The 26024-nt window shown below is 28.9% G+C and overlaps 2 protein-coding genes across 4 annotated transcripts in view; both read left to right on the forward strand.

Annotated features, from left to right (window-relative positions):
* The window catches only part of LOC103575149 (calcium-activated potassium channel slowpoke), a 118161-nt gene extending 97874 nt beyond the window's left edge, over positions 1 to 20287 (forward strand). For 2 of the 3 annotated variants that reach the window (XM_053736973.1, XM_053736972.1), the window contains exons 15-27: positions 4024 to 4044; positions 6492 to 6554; positions 7982 to 8014; positions 9383 to 9515; positions 10183 to 10242; positions 11539 to 11935; positions 12286 to 12469; positions 13121 to 13186; positions 13265 to 13401; positions 13491 to 13603; positions 13718 to 13879; positions 15852 to 15945; positions 16242 to 20287. In XM_053736973.1, coding sequence (XP_053592948.1) covers positions 4024 to 4044; positions 6492 to 6554; positions 7982 to 8014; positions 9383 to 9515; positions 10183 to 10242; positions 11539 to 11935; positions 12286 to 12469; positions 13121 to 13186; positions 13265 to 13401; positions 13491 to 13603; positions 13718 to 13879; positions 15852 to 15945; positions 16242 to 16322 — 1544 coding nt within the window. In that variant the 3' untranslated portion in view covers positions 16323 to 20287. The remainder of the gene's footprint in view (positions 1 to 4023; positions 4045 to 6491; positions 6555 to 7981; positions 8015 to 9382; positions 9516 to 10182; positions 10243 to 11538; positions 11936 to 12285; positions 12470 to 13120; positions 13187 to 13264; positions 13402 to 13490; positions 13604 to 13717; positions 13880 to 15851; positions 15946 to 16241) is intronic. The other variant, XM_053736974.1, reaches the window with a different exon arrangement.
* A 4148-nt stretch (positions 20288 to 24435) lies between these two features.
* LOC103575147 (uncharacterized) lies at positions 24436 to 25824 on the forward strand. The gene is made up of 3 exons (XM_008554804.2): positions 24436 to 24819; positions 24904 to 25083; positions 25305 to 25824. The coding sequence occupies exons 1-3, from the start codon at positions 24794 to 24796 to the stop codon at positions 25663 to 25665; spliced, it is 567 nt and encodes a 188-aa protein (XP_008553026.1). The 5' UTR covers positions 24436 to 24793; the 3' UTR covers positions 25666 to 25824.
* The last annotated feature ends 200 nt before the right edge of the window (positions 25825 to 26024 follow it).

A 26024-nucleotide genomic window follows, 5' to 3' on the forward strand; every position in this document is an offset into this window, starting at 1 on the left:
AATGTGATATATTGTCTCACGTGTAGTTTTATATTATCTTGAATTGAAGTAGCTTTTGCTTTATTCCAAATTTATTATTTTCAAGATCTATTTGTTGTACCGTACATTTATTTTTTCTTATAATTATACTCTGGTCACAAAAATTAAAGGATATTAAATATATCCTAAATTTTTTGTGGTTTTCAATAGGCTGTTAGCAAAAAATACTCGTAGAACACAAAAATGAAAAATTCAAGCTTGAAATTTATAGTTTTCAGATCTTGAGGTCATTATTTTCTGGAAAAATGATGAAAACCTTTTTTTCAAATGAAAAACCAAAAAAATAGTTTTTTTTTTTTTCTTTTAAGAGATTAACAATTTTTTAAGACAAAAATTCAGATTATTGCTAAGAAAAACATTTCAAACCTTGAACAACGAATAAAAATTTAAAAAAACATCCTTTAATTCATTTTTAGCAAAATTGACAATCCAATAGTTCGGAACTGAATAAAAAAAATCGGAACGGTTCGATCTTATCAAGGTTTCTTTGTGATACTTTGAGGTTAGAAAAAGAATCCCTAGTTTTGTTATACGTCTATTTTTTTGCAAAGTAATATTCTTTTGAAAATCACCTAAAAATTTGAAATGTTTTTAGTATCCATTTTGTGACCGGTGTATATGGATAAACTAAGCTGGCAGACATAAATGATAGAAAGAAAAAAAATCAGAAATCCTGAAAGAAAATAACTGAAGTCTGAACTACTTATTTCGATAAATATCACAACTACTGTCACTTAATATACTACTTTGAATTGTTTTTTCATTTTATCGTTTTTTTTTTAATTTTTCCTTTATTATATATCTTAATCGCTATGAAATACTGATATATTCTAATATTAGATTGTTGAAATTCAATTAATAAATTTAATTAAATTTTTTTTTTTTTTTCATTCAATGTTAGATCGATTACTTCTTATTTTTCGAATTTGTTATTCAAAAGCTACTTCAATAGAATTAACACGGGCTAATATGAACAATACTCATTATTTCCTCGGTCATTAGCTTTAACTAAGTTATTAAATTGCTAACAATAAGTTTCTTATTTTCTATTGATCGTTTTTTAATCAAATGTTAGATTATTAGGAAAAGTTTAGCTAGCATTTTTTTTTTTTTTTTCAAAAAATTAAATTTTTGATATACATAACATATATATACATATATATGTATCAATACACAAAAAGCTAAATGCTTATAAAATTTATCGAAATCAAAAAATATGTCTTATCATTCAAATTCTATGTAATTAATATCAATTGAACAAAAAAAAAGTTGTTTTAGACAAAATTTTTAGCAAGATTTTGTAAAAATTTTCAAATTAGCGGAATTAGGGTTTAAAAATAAAATTTTAAATCGACAATTTTATTAAAAGTCAAATATAATGTACAAGACATAGTAATCAATCAAGGTACTAATACTCGATCACTGCATTTATTAGAATATCTATATTTAGTAAAATTCAGTAAATATAAATATACAAATACATGATCAGGTACTATTTTTCTGATCAGGTACTGAGTGTCCCTGATTAAGAAAAATGATTTGAAACAATTTGAAATGATTTAAAATAATTTGAAGCTACTAATATATAGATATACACTTAAAATGGGTTAAGAACGGTTATCAGATAATTTTGTCTAAGCTTTTCTACGCAATAAAAGCTCTAAACGTAAAATAAAGACACAGACCCGATGCTTTACTCTATGAACTAGCGAAGTGCACTTCAATTTTTTGATAACTTCCATTTATTTACGAGAAAAGCTTGGACAAAGTTCCCATTTACTGTACAAGTGCAATAAAGATAGTACCGTTTATCCAGTTGAGTGCGAATAGAGAAACAAATGAAAGCGCGTCTTAAATCATTTTTCTTAATCAGGGGTACCTTACTATGTAATTGACAAATATTAAAATTATTTATATGTAAGTTTAAGCAAATAACTTTAATTTATAGCTAAACTCTTCCTAACCTATAATTTTGTGTATCTTGGTTATAAATATGATCAATCATCAAGAGAATATTAATCCACCGACGGACTATAGAATAAAATCGAACTATTAAAGCTATTGATTGACAAATATATGAAATACTGCAAACTAAATACAGCAATGTCGATGTGAGAAATTATTCGTGCGTAGTATATCTTAGTGTTTTTGACTTTTATATATGTGATGTGGTTTTAATTGTTTTTACGAATAATAATTTAATTAAATATTTCTAGATTTCGTGTTGGAAAATGTAGTGAATAAAAGAAAGATTGTGAGATGACCTGAAATTATGTTTTAAAATTAATTGTTTGCTCGATTATCAACGAATTAATTTAATAACAATTTTAAATGTTGTATTATTTTATTTTAAAAAACGTGTACTTACTATTCTTCATACTACATATATATTTTATACAAAAATCGCTATGAGTGTTTGTATGCAGAGATAAATTGTAGTGAACACGATATTAGATAGTTTAATAATGAGTGATGTGTGTAAACAGAAAATTTGTTGAATAACAAAATATTTAATTATATCTTACTATACGTTATACATAAAGAGAAATTTATTGATAATGTGATGCAATTACTGATAGATATCAGGAGTATTTTTCATAACGATAATTATATAAAAAAATGATAATTGAATCAACATAAGGAAAATACATTTAATAAATTCGACATAATTAAGTTGTAGTTTTTTGATGTTAATTAATAGTTCGAAATACAATCTAGTTGAATTAGTGGTGTAAGGTACCGGCGGGTAATAAGGCCTAGCTAAGGGAGATTTTGAATAGAATCGAAAATATTGCATTTAATTATCGAAATGTATCATTAATCTTTATTTCAATACATAAGCCATAAAATGTAATGAAGTAATGGTAGTTTTTACCATAAACAAACAAAAAATAATACTTTTACAAAAACCATACGAATCGGCCTTATTTTATTACGGCAGGGTAATAAGGCTTACCGGTTAAACAAACTGGAATAGTTTAAATACTTAATAAAATTGGTATTAGAGATGAATCATCACTTAAATTTAGCAACAATACTTTTTAAGAATCAGAAGACTAGATTGTTTTGCTCAATAGCACTTAGAACTATCAGTATTCTTTTTAAGAGTCAGAAGACTAGATTGTTTTCTATAATTTATTTTGCGCTATGACAGCATATGACGGATGATGAAATATGGAAGACAGGGAACGTGGTATCGGGACTCTGTAAATTTGTCGTAACATCTCTATGCAGTATCCATCTACTAGAGTAGCCTTTGGCGGAGGCGGTTATTTTAAATATCATTTCTGTCACTTAGGCCTTATTACCCGCGGGTACCTTAGATATTTTTTCAGTATCATTTAATAAGTGTGAACAATTCAAAAGTATACTCAAAATATAAGATATACTCTCCTAAATTTGAAATAGTGACTACTCACTGCTGACAAGTGAAAGGTATGTCACTATTTTAAATAGTGGTATACTTTTCACTGGCGATAAGTGACTGTTCACTGCCAAGTAGTGATTTTCACTAATTCGATTTTAGAGAGTAGGTATAATCTGGTACATTTATAAAACAGAAATAACATTTATAAGTATCATCCAGTATTTGTAAGGATTTTATAATAGATTCCTTGAAAATTAGAAGCATTTGCATTAAATAAATCACAAGAACATATTTAATATACTAAATCCAAACAATCTTATAATCAAATTTTCATTCGAATATAGCATAGATGTTAAAAATATTTAAAAAATTCAAAGTTACAGCTATCAGCTATAATTGTACATTATCATAAAAAATTTCTTTTTATGTAAAACAAATAAACAATCATTTTCTCTTCTCATACCTTCACACGAATTAATAATCAACAACCATAATTACTAATACACACCATAACATATTATCCATAAGTACAAACGTATTAGCCGCAAAAACTTATCATAAACTAACCGTCTATGTGTCTATGTGCCTGAACCTTTCGTCTTCCATGTACTACGTAGGTGAAGACTTCTCGTACTCAAGTAAGTTTAAACTTGAAGGATACTCATTTGTTAGTATAATCAGATTTTTTTTATCTAAATAAATACAATAAGCTAAGAAAACGTAAATTGAAATCAACCATCGCTAGTGATTTACCATAAATTGCAACATTGAATTACTAACAACGAATAACTAGGATTGATTATTAATAACGCATTACGCGTTACATACAGCCGATATAATTTAGATTTTGCATCATAAATAACAAATACAAAATTACCTTAATTTCTTATTTATGATTGTAAATCTGATATCTAATTATCGCATAATATTTTATTGCTCAATATAAAGATTTTCCTATTCATTTTGTGCATTTGTAAACATCCGTATTTTTGCGACTCATAGATCATTTCTATAACTTTGATAAAAAAAAATATTCATCTATAAAATTGATACATTTACTTACATTACCAAATTTTAAAGTTAGGATTTGAGAAATGAAAATTGGTAAATTTAAAAAAAAACCTAAATTATGTTCAAATTTCACCCGACACCAGCTGCTAAATGTTACTTCGTACTGGTAATTCATCAGAAAAAGCACAAAAATGCATTCCATTACTTCACTTCACATATATCTTCCTCTGTTTTTTTTTTGTTATTCCAAAAATAAACAATTTGATAAGTTTACAAATATGAATGAATTACACCATATCTGCAACTACTTTTTCTTATGAGCATGATTTTTTTTTTCAATTTAAATAATTTTTCATTCTTTCAATTTTATTCTTTCTGTGTAAACAACACGTACACTATTCAATAATGTAGTATTTATTTAATTATTATGTAATTGTAATGTAGATATATTTTTTTTTATATAAGTATTTTTTATTTAATGTTGAGCTTATAAATGCAGGTATTAATGCACAAGTATAGTTTAATTTTTTTTATTAAAATGAAAATGAAATTAATTGAGTAAATTAATTGATTACTTTAAATTGATTAATAAAACGAAAAATAATTTAATATGATAGAGATCAAAAAATCTTTTCATTTTAATAAAACTTTTTTAAGTATGACGGCATGGCGCATGTAGTAAAAAAAAGGCAGGTTAAAACATAATACTTATATTTTGTACAGTGACAATAATATTGATGAATAAATATGTTAAGTTTTTGTTTTACAAACATAAACAAAAGTATAAAAAATTTTTTAATGTCAAGTTGGTTAAAGTAGGTTTTAAATATAACAATATGTATAGAATAACATATATGTAGTACTAACACCTTCAGCAAGTCATTCAATAAAAGATGAAATATCGATAAAATGCATATACCCTAGTAACACGTGTTTGAGCAAGACTCTGGAGTAAGTATCTTGAGCAAGACCCCTAGCTGCTAATGTCTTTTTCCACGTATGTGTCTTTCGCAAAATTGTGTATGAAGAAACCTATGTCAAGATTTGTGTATGTCTTGCTCATGGTATCGTACGCAAGAATATTAAAGATATCTTGAACACGTGCAATGAAAAAGTTTCTGACGCATTTCTTGCACCAGTAACACACTAGATACTTACGCATGGTTTGCTCAAGATCTGCTCAAGGTCAAGGTCAATTTTGAGTCTTGAGCAGATCTTGAGCAAGCCATGCGCAGCTATTTTCAACCATAGTCTTCCTCCAGAATTGAGTTATAATCTGGCGCGAATTTCTTGTGTACGGCTTGGAATTTAAATCTGCACAAGTATCTGCAGCAAGACACATACGTAGAAAAAGACACTAGCACCTATCGATCTTGAGAGCAAACTTGCTCAAGAATTTAAAAAGATTGTTATATGAGATGTTATTCTATACATATTGTTGAATTTAATACATATGGCTTTTGACCAACTTGGCATTAAAAATTTTTTATATATTATAATTATGATCGTTAAAATTATGAAAATAAAAAAAAATTTTTGTTAGTTCATAAATTCAACCGATAATTTTATGCCATAAAAAAATTATTATTGTCATTAAAATATAACATCTAAAATTAGAATATTATCTAAAAACTATATATATTTACAAAGATAGTTCCAGAAAATTTCATCAGGTTAATTGAGAAAAAATATTTTTCATTTTTAATAATTTTCGAAATTTCATGATTATAGTAAATGAGAAAATCGATTTTTAATTCGTTGTTTGAAACAAACTTTATAGTTTACGATTCATAGTATCAGTATTGATTAATTTTTAGTCATTTAGTGCCTCGTTCACTGAAACATATACAAACAAAGCGAACAATCCAATTGAATATCAACTTTTTTTGAGATTTCAAAAAAAGAATAATAAATTTCAGTAAAAATTTAAAAGAATAATGATTTATTTTTGCCTGGAACTATCTTATATGTAAGTTTAATGCAATAAAACAAACTAGTGTAGAAAATAGATTAGGCCCTAGATACATACTACTTATTAGATAGGGTAGCTAACATGTGTAGTGGTTTGTTACAGACGACCATCATCCTCCCCCCACATTCACTCCGCCAGAACTGCCCAAGATGGTTCACGTGAGAGGTACAGTTATACCTCAGTCAAGTCATGCTACAGTCTCGCAAGCTGCACTCATGTCTATGATAAATTATCCAAAATTATTATAATATCAATTATAATAGTTTAACTTTTGATGAATTTATATTGCAATTATAAAAGCTATTTATCTAATTGCAAATCACTATCATTACACTAACTCAAATCATTATTAACTTACTTTTCATCACTTGTGTTAACTATTTTAATACCAATCATTTAACAAAATTTTATCTTTCTTTTCATTAATTTTATGTTACTTATGTAGATTTACAATTCTTTTTTTTTATTTTGCAAGTACACTGTAAAAAATTTTTGGTGTAAAAATAGTCCCCAACAACTTTACACAGTTTGCTCTGTGTAAAATTTATTTGGTGTGAAATACTAAGCGACGTACTTTTGTACTATTGCCCGATAGTATAATCTGAAGTTAAAATTTTTTAATAAAGAACTTATACATTTACACCATTGGTGGTGTGAACGTTCTAATTCACAGTTCAAAATTTAACACCGTAGCTCGTTAAATTTTCACACTAACAGTGTTGAAAAATTTGAACAAATCATTCACACCACACCACCGACTCAAAATTTTTTACAGTGTAGCTAAAAGATGAGTTTAAATGCATGCTTTTGATGAAAATAGTTTTAATGTTACAAAACATCATGTTATTTCTAAAATGTTTATTGGTTTAAATGTAGTGCCACATTATTGGGATTAGTTTTTATAGATTTTATGACTATCGTATTCATATAAATATCACGTAGGATTAATCATAAGTAGAAGGACATGAATAACAACAATTTGGAGTTGATATTGATAAATATTGATCATTTCGTCACTTTATTGTCATTTCATCAGCAACTATTAAAATATGAACAGAACATTATGATTTTTGTTGATAATTCTAAGGTTCCATAAATTAGGCAATATTAAATCATTTCATATCTTACATATTTTTATATCTACAATCATGTTGTCTTAACTATTAAATAGTAACATGATCTTTAACTGATAAAAATACAATCATCATATCCTGAGTTTGAAAGACTTTCAAAATAAGTGACCAGAAAGCTGATGGTCAGATCACAATGAAGTGATAAACATTCAATATTTATTAATATCAATTTCTAATTGTTCATATTTATATCCATCTCCTTATAATATATCCTATTATGAATTAAAACAGTAAAATGGGAATCTCTGGCATAAAACGATTTTTTTTATAATTGCCTGAGATGGGGTATGCGCGCCTGTGAGCATGAGACTGTAGGTTTATTCGCGAATCACGGGGGGAGTAATATATGTCACACTAAAAGTGATGTGGCACACGTCATAATCAGCCGTTTGTGCTTCATTGAATTGCTTTTATAAGTACTCGAGTAATTATCGATTAATCGTCCTTTATGAATTTTAGGTGAGATCAGCCGCGAACGAGATGATCCTACTGGTAAGTTATTATGTAGATTAAACCATTATACTTTAGAAATAAATGATAATCCATAATCATAGCACTAATAGCACTGAAAATATAATAAGTATAATAATGATATTTGTGTAACTTATGTCGAAGAATACGCCACTAACTGGATACCCATATAACAATCTTTTTAAATTCTTGAGCAAGTTTGCTCTCAAGATCGATAGGTGCTAGTGTCTTTTTCTACGTATGTGTCTTGCTGCAGATACTTGTGCAGATTTAAATTCCAAGCCGTACACAAGAAATTTGCGCCAGATTATAACTCAATTCTGGAGGAAGACTATGGTTGGAAATAGTTGCGCATGGCTTGCTCAAGATCTGCTCAAGACTCAAAATTGACCTTGACCTTGAGCAGATCTTGAGTAAGTCATGGGTAAGTATCTAGTGTAAGTTACTGGTGCAAGAAATGCGTCAGAAATTTTTTCATTGCACGTGTTCAAGATATCTTTAATATTCTTGCGTACGATACTATGAGCAAGACATACACAAATCTTGACATAGGTTTCTTCATACACAATTTTGCGAAAGACATACGTAGAAAAAGACACTAGCAGCTAGGGGTCTTGCTCAAGATACTTATTTCGGGGTCTTGCTCAAGATACTTATTTCAGAGTCTTGCTCAAACACGTGTTACTAAGGTAGTCAACCTGATAAAATTTTATATTAAAATACTGTCCCGATTGGTCAAAAGTGTGATTTAATGTACATTAAATCACTAATCTTTATATTAAACCACTTAATTTGAGTGAAATTACACCACTTTTAACTGAGCTCCCTTATTAACATAACCAAAATCTCTAGACTGAACATGCGCATCTAATTAATCCTCACACGCATGAATAGATCAAGTTAGCTGAATTTTATAACCTAACATACTTCTATTAATTGATACGACATAACACCAAAATTGACTGCTTTCATTAAGTCAAGTTTTGTTAAATGAAAAGTATTATACAAAGTATCTAATTCCGAAAAATAAACTTTTTTTTGGGTAAAGAGTACTTTAGACATTTAATGGCATTTTTCTTAATGCATTAATTACATAAACTATTGCATAACATCTAGTGACATCGAGTATATAGTCATCCGGATAAAAGCTTGGGATTTTTTCCCACCAGTTTTTTCCCCCACCACCATAATATTTTAATGAGCGCATGCGCTATTTAAATGCGCGCATGTGCAAAGCCACCAGAACCAATATTCAACGAGTGGGAGAAGAAACCATGGTGGGAAAAAAATCCTAAGCTTTCAACGGTATGACTATAATACCGATTCCACATGATGCATAAGATACTAATAAGGTATTATATTAAAATGTTTTATTGTATAATATTATAGCTATGAGAAATCATCGAAACTCAGTAGGAATGACGACGATAAATTCGACGAAACAAGTGAACAAAGTTAAGCCAAACGTGAATAGAACAACAAACGACAGTTTGTCAAGTCCGAATCAACCGTATAATCAGAGGTATCGTATAGATGGTACCATTATGTCTCACATGATTTATATAGACCTATCATTACTTCAATGATTATACAGTTATAATCATATTTTTACATTCATAAAGGCGGTATTCCCCGTTTTTTTTTAAGTATTAACAAATGAATAATTTAGTTACAATTAATCGGCATCAGTGTAGTAATGAATTAAACATTAATAATGGAACTAAAAAATATTACACACCATCACCTTTTAATGGATGCAACAAATTATTGTTTTTCCTAAAAACAAAGGCATCACATAACAGGTTTTTACGTATTATTAACATTTTTTTCTGTAAAAAGAAATTCTTCATTTTTTAAATTCGAAAAATCAGTCTTGTGACTTGTAATTTTTAAATTAAATCATTGCTATTACTTCCATCTTTTCAAAATCACGTAAATCGACGTGTATTTTATAAATTACAGTTTGCTTTATGCTACATAAAATTGTCCTATTTTTTAAATCTGATATCTTTCATTCAACAACTAATTCATTACTTGTTGGCATTAAAAATTTTTGGCGTGGTAATAATTAAAATGCAAATAAAGATGCAAAAAAATTGTAACACAATTATTAAAATAACATTACATGACAAAACATCATTATGGTGATAACGAGTTGAAGACCGACGTACGTCACCTTTTGATTGCAGATCACAAGAGGAGTCCGCATACTCTGGCTACCATCTCGCCTACGAAGTCAAAAAGCTCATGTACGCTTATGCTGTTAACATGTCTCACGTATTGTGTTACATAAATATTTTCACATTATTTTAATATATAAATTTCAATTGCTTATATATCTGCACAAAAAAAATGATTTCTTGACGCAATAGTATAATACATACTTAGGGCAATAAAATAAGAAAAGTCTCAGATCACATGTTTGTCAGCCTCGGCCAACAATTACATATGATCTGAGACTTTTCTTATTTTACTGGCCTAGGATTATAATATACCATTCATCATGAATTTAAAATGAAAATACGTTTTTGGGGCCAGAAAAAATTCCTTGTGCCAAAAAATTTTTTCTAATCCTAAGAAAAGTTTCGTTTTCATTTCAAAATGAAAAATTTTTCTTGCGCCAAGAAATCCTTTTTTTCTGTGTGTGAAAGATATTTTTTTTTCTCAATAAAATTGAAAATTAAGATAATAGATATATTCATCCTTGCTCTTTGCTTCATGCATGTAATATGTTCGTAAGAATATTATGAATATCAACTGATATTCATGGAAAAGTATCATGGATTAATTGTGAGTTAAATGAACAGTTCAATTATAGGCCAACACGAAAATTGAGGAAATAGAAAGAAAACATATTGAATATTTTCATACCTCCCTGGTGGATTCGAATTACGGTAAAATATGGTATTATAGGTAAAATACCGGAAATATTGGGCGGTAAATTAGTGTTTTGCGGTTAAAGTACAGTTAATGCACCGTAAATTTGCAGTAATCCTGAGGTTTTTACGGTAAAAGTACATTATTTTACCACAGACGTTAAGAATTACTGCAAAATTATGGTATTTTACCGTAAAGTGAAGTATTTTACTGTGTTACCATGAACATCCAGGAATTGTGATAAATTATCGTAAATTGCCGTATTATACCGTAAATTACTGCGTTTTGTCGTAATTTGCCGTATTCTACCGTAATTTGTGGCAAATTACTGTAAAATTCGGTAATTTACCATAATTTGGATCCACTAGAGCTTTATGTTAAAAATAATAATAATATCCACCCTAGAAAATTTTCGTTCAAGTCGATCAGTTTTTTATTTCTAGCATGAGTAACAACTAAATTTCTTTATAAAGTCTTGTGATTGGTGATATTTTTCTACGATCAACCCAATTTCACGAAACATTTATACTTTTCTATAAAGATTAATTCCATGAAACGATTCCTTCATTAAAACTTCGAAATATTAAAAATATGAAACTGAAGCATGATGTTAGAATAATTTAAATTCAGTTTTTGAAAATGACCTTTATTACAAAAATATTTTACAGGCCAACGAGTAGAGGCTCAGGAGGTACAAATGTCAACAATAACGGCGGCCTTCAGATCGGAATCGCCGACGACCAGGCCAAGGACTTCGATTTCGAGAAAACGGAAATGAAATACGACTCAACAGGGATGTTTCACTGGAGTCCTTCACGCAATCTTGAAGACTGTATACTCGACCGAAATCAGGCGGCAATGACAGTACTTAATGGTCACGTGGTAGTTTGTCTATTTGCTGATCCTGATTCACCTTTAATAGGACTAAGAAACCTGGTTATGCCATTACGAGCTTCCAATTTCCATTACCACGAGCTTAAACATGTAGTAATAGTTGGGTCTGTTGACTATATAAGACGCGAGTGGAAGATGTTACAAAATTTACCAAAAATATCTGTACTCAATGTACGTATCGTAAAAATATTTTTAAAAATTATTTTGTTTTTAGATTTATTTGTTAATAACTCAAGTATACTTTCGTTGCTAATTATATTTTATTCAACACATGCACGGTTATCTTTTCCATCAAAACTGTTAAGTGAACCCTATTAACACAGTAAAAATTATCGTGTTAAAATTATCACAATCTGTGTTAATTTTGTTAGAAACGGCGGTTTACTTGTCATTGTTTTCTATCCTGCACATTACGACTTTTCTTTACTTTTTAATGTTTAATCATCTGAGTGGAGGAATAAAAATATAAGATCGATAATTTTTGATAGTATACTAAAATTAATTTGAATATTTGTTTTCAGGGATCACCATTGAGTAGAGCAGATTTACGCGCCGTGAATGTAAATCTTTGCGACATGTGTTGCATTCTGTCGGCAAAAGTGCCTAGCAATGACGATCCAACCCTCGCCGACAAAGAGGCAATACTTGCGTCCTTGAACATTAAAGCGATGACGTTTGACGATACAATAGGAGTATTAAGTCAAGGTGGGCGGTTTAAATTTTATATGAAAATTATAGAACAATTGATTTCTTGTATGCAATGCAAATCTATTTTTTCACACCATAAAAGCAGTTACTACCGACTAAAGCGCTTCTTAAGGGATTGCATTTAGTCACATGACAGAATAATAGGGATTTTCAGAAATTTTTTTTTTAACTTTGTAGTTTAGGTGATACCTGAATACTATCGTGAAAGTACTGTAAAACGCATTGTTTTCTTTGTGCTGTTCACTACACATTTCCATTGCATTACAGTTTGCTATTTGTCATCAAATTCTATACAATACCGTAAATGTAGACATTATATCAGCTATCGAGTACTAGTTTCCTGATCGAGTACTTGGTCTTTTACTTTAGAAGCGGAATAATTACAATAGGGCTAAATCCACAACTTTTGTTGGGACGAAATCTGGCGCGTTATTGATGTATATTGTTTTTAAATAAAAATTAAAAACCTAATAATAGATATTGTTCAAGACCATTTTTCAATCAGTCGTTGAGAAATCTTCCAAAAGTCACACAAATCAGCATTTTACCGAAGCTTTTTTAAGAACCATTCTTAGGGCAAGCTAATAAAGTAACACTATATCATATTATATATTTTAAAAATAGTAAGTAATTAAAAAAATTTTTCAGTCGGAAGTCCTATAGTACTGCAGCGACGAGGATCAGTTTACGGAGCTAATGTGCCGATGATCACAGGTTAATTGAAATAATTAAATAATTATTTTCAGTATGTATGTCTTGAAAAGTTTGTTAATGGACAATTGATTTTTCCAGAACTTGTAAATGATAGTAATGTTCAATTCCTCGATCAAGATGACGACGATGACCCCGATACAGAACTCTACCTCACACAGCCGTTCGCCTGTGGCACTGCCTTTGCTGTCAGCGTATTAGACTCGCTCATGTCAACGGTTATACATTTATTTATATTTTGAATCAAAATGATTATAAATATTTATTATTTATGGATTAAAAAATCATCCTAATGATTTAATTACAGACTTACTTTAATCAGAACGCATTGACTTTAATCCGGTCGTTGATAACCGGTGGAGCTACACCTGAATTAGAATTGATTCTTGCTGAAGGTGCAGGATTAAGAGGTGGATATAGGTAAGTCATTTGATTATTGATAGATTAATCATTAAAAATTTTCAAAAATTATGAGTTTTCTCTACTGATGTTTGACTAATAATCATTGCGATAATCGTCTATTGTATTTAACAGTACTACGGATAGTTTGGCTAACCGAGACCGCTGCCGAGTTGGTCAGATCTCGCTTTTCGACGGACCATTGGCTCAGTATGGCGAAGGAGGCAAGTACGGTGACCTATTCGTCGCTGCATTAAAATCGTATGGAATGCTGTGCATTGGATTGTACAGGTACAGGTACCGGAATTTTTTTTTCTTCAATAGTGTTGATCAGATTAATCAGAGTAACAACTTTTTTTTATAAAACTTTTGTCCATAGTTATGTTTCATTATGATTGTTTGAAAAAAGTAGTCTTATGATTGTATAGGCTATGAAATGGTTCATCACTAATTATTTACTATACTCATCAATAGTTTTTTAGTAATTAACCGTATTAAGGAATAGTATAATCATAGTATAAAAATAAATCTAGTTGCAACATAGTTTCTTGATTTATGAAGAGACGGGTGAAAACTCGCCTCGAGCTATTGATGAGACTTATTTGGCCCATTGTCCTAAGTTACTATAAAATCAACTCAATACAACCCTATTCAAGTCGCGTAATACTGCACCACTCTATGCACTGACGGTTACTTCGAATTTAGTACTGTCGGTTTCAGTAATACGCATATCTAACTTTTTAAAAATGAATTAGTGAAATTCACTCCGAATTAATGGATATGCACTGGGAGCCAGTTATAAGTTGATGATTAACCATTGGTTGAATTAGTGGTGTAAGGTACCGGCGGGTAATAAGGCCGAGCTAAGGGAGATTTTGAATAGAATCGAAAATATTGCATTTAATTATCGAAATGTATCATTAATCTTTATTTCAATACATAAGCCATAAAATGTAATGAAGTAATGGTAGTTTTTACCATAAATAAACAAAAAATAATACTTTTACAAAAACCATACGAATCGGCCTTATTTTATTATGGTAGGGTAATAAGGCTTACCGGTTAAACAAACTGGAATAGTTTAACTATACTTAATAAAATTGGTATTAGAGATGAATCAGCACTTAAATTTAGCAACAATACTTTTTAAGAATCAGAAGACTAGATTGTTTTGCTCAATAGCACTTAAAATTATCAGTATTCTTTTTAAGAGTCAGAAGACTAGATTGTTTTTTATAATTTCTTCTGCGCTACGACAGCATATGACAGATGATGAAATATAGAAGACAGGGAACGTGGTATCGGGACTGTAAATTTGTCGTAACATCTCTATGCAAGACCCTTCTACTAGAGTAGCCTTTGGCGGAGGCGGTTATTTTAAATATCATTTCTGTTACTTAGGTTTTATTACCCGCGGGTACCTTACTTATAGCTGGAGAAATAGTGACCATCCACTGATTCGCAATGAATTTCACTGTCATTTTTAAAGGAAACAGAATTAATTGCTTTTGTAAACTTGAAAATTCATTGAATATTCGAAACAACCTTTCCAGATGTACCATTTCATCTATGACCAAATTAGTTCTTAAATAGTGTTGAATAATGTTATCATGCTAAGTAATGCATTCTGTAGATATATAAGACTTTCTTCTTTCTGTGTATGTCGACTGTGATATTTATTTTTAATAGTTATTGTTGTGCTTTGTTTTTTAACTTCCCGCTAAGAAAATCAAAGATTTTCGAAAAATTCGGGAAGTTATTGTTTTTGTTACTTCTAGCTTGCATACAATATGTGTATAAGATTTAAATCAATTCGTTACTCTGTTATAGCGTTTGTTAGGGGTTTATTGTATTTCAAATTAATAAATTATTTTGTAAATAATAGATGTAGAAGTATTTCATAAAATTGGTTTCTTAAACATAATTTTTTAACAGCTCTGACGGGTTTGCTCTCATGGTTACAAAACGGTAAAGAATAATAAGAAGTGCTTAACATGTGAAATTTTCCAAATGGGAAGGGGTCACCGAAAAACGCGGCTAACTTGTCGTGAATTGTCCTATAGATTAATTGCGCCTACACTAATATCTCGATTACTTTAATTCATAATTATTAATCACGAATGCGCAATTTTTCGGTTGCTTAAAACAATACCATCTCATTCTTCCACGCCGCAGATATTTATTTGAAATATTTTATATGCTCGTCGCCTTTGTATGTGCTATATGCAGTTTAAAAATCTAGATTTATATATTTTCATTGTAATTTTAGGTTTCGAGATACAAGTTCATCAGCTGACGCTTCTTCAAAACGATATGTTATAACTAATCCACCTGATGACTTCACATTATTACCTACTGATCAGGTATTGATAAAAAAAAACATCGAAATAGTCGATCGATTGTTATTAATGACTCACTACTTGTGTCAATAATTTTTGCTACATAAATATCTATTGGCTCGGTAGCGACTACCGATTATTTTTTGGTAGCCGCTACCGAAAATTAGTTAACTGGTACGGAAATAATCGGTAGCGGCTACCGAAAAATAATCAGTGGTGGCTACTGATTGCCAATAGGTAGCTGCTACCGATTATTTTTTTCAGTGCAGTATATAATTTGAAAAACATAAATATATTGATATTAATGATTTTTTTCGCAGGTTTTCGTGTTAATGCAGTTCGACCCTGGTCTCGAATACAAACCGAACAGAGGAGCTCGTGGAAAAGATGACGCTTCCTGACTGTTGCTGTGTAGCGCCCTCACTGATGGACCGTATTCTTACATCTAAATAGATGTAAAGAACTGTCAAGCAACATTTATCATTTCTCGACCATCTCTAATCTTTGTCTCAAGCGAACTACAGACATTAATAAATTAATAAATTATAAATAAAAAATTCAAACAAAATACATTAGTAGTTAAGATCCAACTCAAAATAAAACATCAAACTCGTTAAAATTTATTTTTGAATTAGCATTAACTATTAATTTATTTTGTAATTACAAAAATGATAAAGACTGAAGATCAATGATCGGGAAATGATATTATGGAATATTCTATCCTGAGGGCTGCTACACTTCAAAAGTAGTTAAATTAAACGTTTTAAATTATACTCACTATGGAAATTGCTCATTAATCATCAACTGACAAAGTATTTAAACAGAAAATATGTACGTTTGAAAGGCACAAACTCTTTTTATCTGGAATTACGTCCACTCATAAAAACACTTTTTTGCATAATCTGCTGACAATCGAAAAATAAATTACTCTCATTGGGCGTAATGATCCCTACTAGCTGACTCATTATAAAAATCTTAATGAAATGTCATCACAGAAATAGTAATCAAAAATATATAAAAAATTATAGGCCTCGATGAAAGTGTTTACGTGTGAAAATCCACCAGTGATTATATTTTAGTCTCAAGTGATAAAATCGAAGTAATTAAATAAACATAATAAATTAATACATTTAATAAATTCTTCACACCTAACTTTGAACATTTTCACGAAGAGAAGATTTAATGTCTCTTTAAATAAAATGATAACTGTGAATATTAAATTAACAACAAAATGAATAACCACGAATTGAAATATTTAATCGGCATTGCAAAGTGCGGGTCGTATTTTTACCTCGTGTGTCTTGTTTGCGACTGACGAAAATTATAATAATAATAGATAAATATTTAAAATCATTATAATTTTATTGAACATTTAAAAAATTACACAAGAGCCTATGAGTCTCTGCGTATTAACACTAATTAAATTTATTAGCATAACAACGTAAATCGTAATTTCATAAAAACTATAGTAATATTTAATAACAGAAATAGAAATAAAAAAAAACCCTTTTCCACAATGATGCGTAAGTTAAATCGGTTATAATTATAATTGTACATGTCGTAAAACCATACGTAATAATAATTATGATATATAGGCGTATATAAACACTTTTTCTCTCTTTTATATATTTTTGTGAAACTCACGTGTATATATGCGGACATAATATTATATAAGTTTCAACATATAAATATATGTATAATTAAATTTAAATAATTTGATAAAACACAGAGGGTGCGTACACATGTTGTACAATAACATTATTTAGGAAACTCTAAAAAACACATGATATTTTTGATCGAAAAAGTATAATGGGTTTAAATTTGAAAACATAATGAGTGTTATAAAAATTGAGTGTAAATTACGAATGAAGGCTATCGGCTGTTCACTCTATCGAGGATAAAAAATTGAGTTGAGTGAAAGAATTTAAAAATTGTAATGCATTGAAAGTATGAAGAAATAAGAAACTAAGTAACGTTAATTAATTAAGGAAGAAACATTAAATATGTGAGGTTATGAGAAAAATTGAATAAACTAGCTGTGGTTAATTCTGCCATGTTCGTATATTACATGTAGCTACAATACCGTTTGTAACTGCTGCCGCTGCTGTTACAGCTGCTACTGCTGCTGTTGCAAATATTCACGTGCACTGTTCACTGCCACTGCAGTACGAGTTATGTATATATGTATGTATATAAATATTGGTTGTCCCTATTTGAGGTATTTTCTAGTTTTTATGATATCCGGACGCAGACTATTTGGAATTTTAAAAAAATATATTCAAAAATGTTCGGGTCTCTTATTTCGATTTGAAATTTACCTCTACGATGTAAATTTACCATGGAAATAACATTAAATTTTTGGCACAAGAATAGATCTTTTATTGTGACTGACGTAAGAAGTAAAAAATTTTTTAAACAATACACCTAAATGTGAAATCGAATTATTTAAAAAAATCCAAAAAAAGATTTTTCATTGCCGTCCGTTAGTCGGTAGTAAAAAAAAAATATGTGTCAATGAGATAACTGTGGAAGACTTAATATCGGCGATGGATGTGCGTTTCTAAAACACACTCAACGCTTCGCATCTGAGGTGCGCAATTTTATGAGCTCAATAAAGTTAGGTTAGCTTATTTGAATTTTATTCATTCTCATAAACTTTTTTTCTGGGTTAGTATAACAGATAAAATTTTTTTTGTCATTAAAAAGTAATACGCGTTTCGACATTTTATTACTCTAGCAGATTTCGTTTACCGTTTTTGCAGTAATATGCGACATTTTACCTTCAAATATTTTATTTTATCGTAGCTGGCGGTTATGTAGTCATGTGCAGACTAGATTTCAAATAAACAAGGGTTTTTTTTATTAGTTGATGCGTCACGACATTTAAATAAGGAGTAAAATGAGCAGATTTGCCGATAGTAAAAAACGTAAGAGCCGTTAATGGATTGCATACATTTGAAATTTTTAAATAAATATCTTTTTTGTTTCTGCAGAATTTTATTCATCATACTTTAAAAAATTATTTTAAAAAAGACAGTAGTAGATTAACTACCGATAAAAATCAAAAACAATTTTTCAAAAATATCGATAATGATATGATACTAAATGGATAATTTCAGCCTGAATAAAAAATATATTCTTCTGCGCCAAAAATTATATTTTATTGAAATGGTATACTTATGTCACAAAGAGACACAGATTATAATTAATATAGAATCCTACGACTTAAAAATATTTTTAAGAAGAACTATTAGAGATATATGTCTATTGCAATATATCATGATAAAGTTTCATATCATCTTATCAAGTAGTGTTGAAAATATTATTAATCGGGGTTAGTATCTTGCAAAGGTGTGAAAATTCTTTGTCAGTTTGCTTAAAATATGATCGGCTTATGGGTTCGGGGCGTAAAGATAATCAATGCAAGTTTAATTATTCTTAGTCCACATGCAAAATTACGAAAATCATCAGTAAATTTTAAAAAGGAGCATTAGTTTATTGCACGGAAATTAGACTTCAAGTCAACTTGACACCGACAAATTTTTAGTAAAAATTACCCAAATATTTGGATACTGCACTCATCTGGTAAATATCTAAATTTTTCGATGCACATTGTAAAATATACTACTCGATAGTAAATGAAGTGCAATTACTACTAACAGCAGTAAAAATTAAGTTACTGGCTAGATGTTTTTACAGTACCAAACTTTACGGGTAATTTTTACTCAAAAATTATCTGTGTGTCGGAAAAAGATGCTTTAAAAAAAAATAAAATTTTAACTCTTGGAATTCTAGCCTAATTAGTAAGTTAAGAGATCTGATTTAATGTGAATCGACTTGAGCTTCTAAATTAGAACATACCTCAAGTAAGGACTTAGCCTATATATGTATATATATATCGAGAATATAAATATTGTGATGTTTACTTTAACTTTCAAAAATTCTACTTTCAACACAATAATTTGCATAAAATTAAATAGCTTAAAGGAAACTTTAAGCATGGTCATACAATTGAGAATCGCTTATATTTTTATAAGACTACACTGTAAAAAAAACCGGGTTAAGTCCAGGCGGTGTAGGTGTTAAATTTCAACACTGAAAGTGGTGTTAAAACATTTTATTTTGTGAATATTTTTACTTACACTATCACTACAGTTAAGCAGTGTTCTTATTAATTAATTAAATTATAAAATTAAAATTTCCTCCAGATAAAATTTATTATTCTATATTGTTTTATATATAATATATTTTTTTTCTAATTTCTAGATGTGGAATTTTTTTCACACCGATTTAACACCAGTACTTTAACACCGCCAAATTACACCGCCTACACCAGTGTTATTTAATTTTAACACCGCGCAGTGTATCTTCTTTTTAATTTATTGTCATAGTATGGAATTTTCTTGTATTTTTTTTTTTTTTTTTTTTTTTTTCAATTTAATATCATAAGTTCAGAAGAAATTTTGAAAGTTAAGGAAAAAAATGCTATCCCGAATATATAAATATTTCTATTTATACCATTATATGGCCACTTAAATGATAATAATGGTAACGATGTGAGATTTATGTAAGAATTGTTTGAGCTAACAGTATTTATTGTGTGAATCATAAGAAGAAATATTAATAAGTATGATTTTCTACTATGAAATAAATTTTAAAAAATTATAATTGAAGAAATTAATCATGCGTATTATCAATTGTATTCAAATCTTATGGCCGCTTGGGAAATTTAAACGAAATGTAATGAATGTTCTGAATTTAATCTTGAGTTAATATAATGTGTTTGGACTTAAATTTTAATTTTAGAAAAAATGACACATGTGACGATCCCCTCGAGAAATAAAACTTGAACATAGATTATTATAAGAACTACATAATTATTATAATTGACGAGTAATTTAATAATTAATGGACAGTTTTTTATTACCTCACCTCGAGGGGACATATCAAAATTCAAATATTAAATTAATGCGTTAATTCGAAAAAAATTTTACGTAAAAAATGTCAAACGCCTTGTGTAAAGTTGTAGAGTAACCATAATCTTGTATAGCTGTGAACCAATCGAGTTTCGTTTTATCCTGCATAATTTTTTTTACCCATGAAAAAACACATAAACTAAATAAGTGCACAAACATTCTAATAACTTATATTATAATTTTTATCGTAAACGTAAATATAAGAAATTGATAAGAGAGATTTTTTACAAAGTAAATTATATCCATTTGAATTTAAATTTAAAAATTTTGATGAAAATTATAATTTGTTTGTTATTTGTAAAGTTGATGTGGTTCGCACGTATCATAAAAAAAATAATTCGCGCACTCTTTTTAATAATGAAATCATGCACTGGTCAAATTTATTTATTCTTAAAAATTTTTAAAAATCATTGATTAGAAATTATATTAATTGTAACCAATGTATCGTGCTATGAGTGCATGTTACATTGTGTAATCTGTGTGCATGTATGAGTATGCGTGAAAAAAGTCTGAGCCTGATATAAAAAAATATGATTAAAAAAAAAAAAAAAAAACTAAGATATTAAATTTACGATGAAGGCTGGATATAACTAATAATAATCGATCAATCTCAATGTTATTCGGGATTGACATAGATGTATAAAAAAAAGTTGGAACGCAGAGCGTTCGCCATTTTCAATGCCTCATTGACCTCATCTAATGCTTTTTTATCTGTAAATTTACAATTTGTGTACCAATGAGGAACGTTGTTTAATCATGTTGTTGATGTTATTGTTAAAGAATGAGATTCAATATTGTACATAACTATATATTAATTATAATTGATAATATAAATAATAATTATATACATATAAAATTTAAAAAAAAAACCTGATACACCTTTCTGTCCCGTGCTTCAGGTTCTATTGGCATCCGTATGGAATAAGTTAAAAAGAATTCCTTTATTGAAAAAAATTTTTTATGCTATTCTATTAATAAATCAGATGCTATTTTTAATTTTGTCAAAATAAATCAGTTTATAAGTCAAACATTTATTAAGTTTCAGCTGTTGATTTTAGCCAATGATTGCTTATTTCATGATGCGTGAACTATTTACTTTAATTTAACATACTTATTATATATTTTATTTAAATTTATGTATCGTCAAGTTAAACTTATGGTAATTCATTTTTTTGTAGAAATTTAAAGCTTTAAAATGATTAAAGTCATGAAAAAAAGTATCAAGGGCCATGACTAATTATTATGCAGGGAAAATTTAATTTCTGGCGCCAAAAAAAAAATTCAGGTGCTTGAGTGTCTAAAGTTAATAGCTGAACTGTTATTATTAATGATCTTTTTCTTATTACTATTATAAAAATATAAGATATTACAATAACAAGGAAAGTATTATTTCTGTAGATAAATTTAAAAACGATGAATAACTTTTTTTCTTATAAGTATAGTATAAAATTTATAGAATCTCAAAAGTCTCGTGTAATGTGATTTCTATGTGAATGAAGAAAAAACAACTAAAATAGTATTTATTTTATATTGTAAAGCTTTTGACATTCCATTGATAGATTGAAACTCATAAAAACCTTCTTTGTCTACATGATTAGAGACCCAGTACCCGATCGCTCATATATTTATATATCTATATTTACTAATTTTTACTAAATATAAATATAAAAATACATCCCTGGTGAAAATTTTTCGGAATTTTATCTGAAACAATCTTTAGAACTTTGAAAAAGTCTTTAGAACTAAGTTTTTCAAAGAAAATTCCGAAAAATTTCCACCAGGGATGTGATCGAATACTAGGTCTTTTAACTTGTAATTAATAAGTACTATTTTTTTAATCTAAGATAAAAGACTTAGTTTCTGGTCAGGAAACTAGTACTCGATCACTTGATTCCTTGTACATCTACAGTGTCAAAAAACCGGGATAAGACCAGACTCACTACCTTATGATAAGAAAAATTTTTTCTGTTATGAGCTACCACTTCCCCTGATAACTTGTCTACTACCCGCAAAGACTAAGAACCAGAAAATTTCTTCCAACGGTATTTTCTACTACTTTGCTCTGGGAAAGAGGGAAAATAATGTGGGATGATAATTAGTAGGTAATGTAAAGAGAAAATGACCAATCGACACATAGAGGAGATGTCCATTGACTTTTCTGAGAGTTTCCATCGAATTTTCATAGAGATGCTCAGTGACATGTAGCTGTAATGGTTCTGAGAGCGGAAAATTTTTTCCTACCAGAATTTTTCATCGTTTTAAACTGGGAAATTAAAAAAACTTGAATTTCCGGCATACGGACGCGATGCCTAAAGATTTGGTTCTGTGAAGGATCCAGAATTCAAAAAATTTTTTATTGCTAGGCTTCTAGAATATAGGATGCATTCCGAAATGTGATGCGAGCAGCTGTAGCGTAGCTCATTTCGGAATGCACTCTTATTAATTATTCATATTACTTGCACGGTAAATTTAAATATTTGAAAAATAAATAATTAGAAATTGGAGAAAAACTTAAAATTGTACGTTAAAATAAAATGGCGGCAGAATATAATAGAAAAATATTTGAAAAATTAAAAAAAAAAAACACTCGAGTGTTTGAACAAACCTTGGTGGAGAAATAATATGCAGAAGGGTATCCTAATACACTTGGAGATTTGATTTAAATTGGTCCAAGTGTATTTCAGCTAAAAAAACTTCACTTAACTGCTATTTCCCACCAGACGATGCCAGATGATTTTGCTCAGGAACTTGGAAGCTATCAGCATCAGCAATCCGCAACACTACACTAGCACTGATCACTCAACACTCAACAACACCACAGACACTTTGCACAATTTTAATTTTACAAACACCACACATTTTAATTAAACAATTACTATGAGCAATAAATTTTATGGATAATTCCGCGAATTAACTGCAATACTATGCTTCAATTTAAACGTAAGGAAAGATCTAGACTACTACTGCCGTTGTCGATGATACTGACTGACGCTATTGGATCGCCAGTTGATACAAAGCAATCGACTACGATTCTCTTACCCCCCACTCTAACAAGAATTTGAACGCTGAGAACAGCAATGCGCAGTAGCGCCAATGGCGCGAAATTTCAAAAGTAAAATTTAATAATTTTATTAAAATTTATTTGTGTCAATAATTATATTAATTAGACTAATAGGTAAACTCGATATCTTCGATTTTCATTAATTATTTATTAATTATTCTTAGTACTTGCGTGGTAAATTTAAATTTTCGAAAAATCATTTATTAGAAATGGGTGAAAAATTAAAAATTGTAAATCAAAATTAAATGGCGATATGTAATAGTAATATTTAAAATATTGAAAAAAAAAAACACGCATTTCGGACTTCACTCACAGTAAACTAATTCAAAGAATTATTTAAAAATTAATTTTATTCGAAATAGAAAAATTTAGTGCAAAAAATTAATATTGGGGATACGCATGCGTATTAAATAGCTAAATATTTTTGAAATAAAAAAAAAAGTTTGTGTCTTTTGCGCATGTGTCATTTCGGTCGTTATTGTAAACAACTTTTTTTTTAATTGTAATTTTTTATATCATAGAATCTAAATTACTTAAAAAATAATAATTAAAATGTTTTAATTTATTATATAATGATAATTAAGTAGTGGTTATAGACAAACATTTATAACAATTATGTTATTTATCAATTAATTAATTTTGTTTGGCATAAAAAAAGTTAAAACTTAACCTAACGGTTGACAAAATTGATTAGGGGAAATTAGTTTTTTGTTTGTCAATATTATTTTCTTTGTTAGTAATGAAAAATTAAATACTTTCAATAGTTGAAATAATATTTATTTAATTCAAAGTTGTAATTTATTTATTTATTTATTCAAAATAAATATTCAGTATTATGGCTGATGAAATTAAAACTGAGAGGTTAGTTTTCATATACATAAATAACTATAAAATGTTTGTTAATTTCCTTATCTTTAATTAATTTTAAATAAAAATTTGATTTAGCGATAATGGAGGTATGGATTGTGATGAAAATTTGCCCGAAGTTGTTGCCAGTATGAAAAAGTTAAGTGTTGATGCCAAAGGAGCAAAAGGTTCATCTCAATTAAATTCAACACGATATTCATTGAGAACTAGAGTAACTTCAATGCCAACACCTGCGCCAACGTCAACGCTAAACAGAAGGTTCAAATTTTATAAGGAAATATTAATTTAGGCTGAATTTATTATAATAATCGAAAATTTTTTTTATCTACTTTAAATATCTTTAAAAAAAAAGATTTGACGTATTTGAGTCCAAGAAAATTTTGTATTCCCTTAAGGGACCCGTTTCGCCCCCTTCTACTTGTATAAATAAATTTTTTTTTATTGTAAAATAAAGAAATAATTTTTGATAAAAATTGCAGGTGCAATTCACGTCCAAAAAAACGTTCCTACTCGACGTCGGAAACAGACGCACAACGAAAAGCCTATTACTTAGATAAAAGTACTAAAAACCTGCCAAATAAAACGCTGGAGACAATATATGAAGAATTTGATGATATGAATGTTACAACGACACTTATGAGTTCTCGTAAGTTCCGAAGACTTATTGATTTTAAAAACAAGACTGCCGCACCTGCCAAAATAAATAAAAGAGCCCTAAAGATAAAACGTATTTTTGGATCTAAAAGTCATTTACAGTCGAAGCAATCAAAAGTTTCTATGCAAGCTCTTGTGAAAAAACTTGACAGCATTTTAGCCAGACCACCATCTGCTGAATCTTAGTCTCTAAGTCTTTTTGATATGTACTGTTTTAAATTATATGTTTAATATTATTTCTGTTTTTAATTACATTATTGCATTTTTGTATGTAATATACATCATACAATTGGATTTGAAATGATAGAGCAATAAGCAACTAAATAAAAAAAAATTAATTATTAACATTCACTTATTCTCATTTATTGATTTGAATATATATATATTAATAAATTACCTTGATCGGGTCCGAACCTTGATCAAGTTCCTGAGCAAAATCATCTGGCATCGTCTGGTGGGAAATAGCAGTTAAGTGAAGTTTTTTTAGCTGAAATACACTTGGAGCAATTTAAATCAAATCTCCAAGTGTATTAGGATACCCTTCT

The sequence above is a fragment of the Microplitis demolitor genome, chromosome 2 (assembly GCF_026212275.2).
Source record: "Microplitis demolitor isolate Queensland-Clemson2020A chromosome 2, iyMicDemo2.1a, whole genome shotgun sequence".
Classification (NCBI taxonomy): Eukaryota; Metazoa; Arthropoda; class Insecta; order Hymenoptera; family Braconidae; genus Microplitis; species Microplitis demolitor.

Excerpts from the sequence above, each read along its gene's own strand:
- LOC103575147 (XM_008554804.2), top strand. The coding sequence starts at position 24,794 with ATGGCTGATGAAATTAAAACTGAGAG. Across the intron at positions 24,820-24,903 it reads GATGAAATTAAAACTGAGAG|CGATAATGGAGGTATGGATT; the intron begins GTTAGTTTTCAT and ends AATTTGATTTAG. Across the intron at positions 25,084-25,304 it reads ACGTCAACGCTAAACAGAAG|GTGCAATTCACGTCCAAAAA; the intron begins GTTCAAATTTTA and ends TAAAAATTGCAG.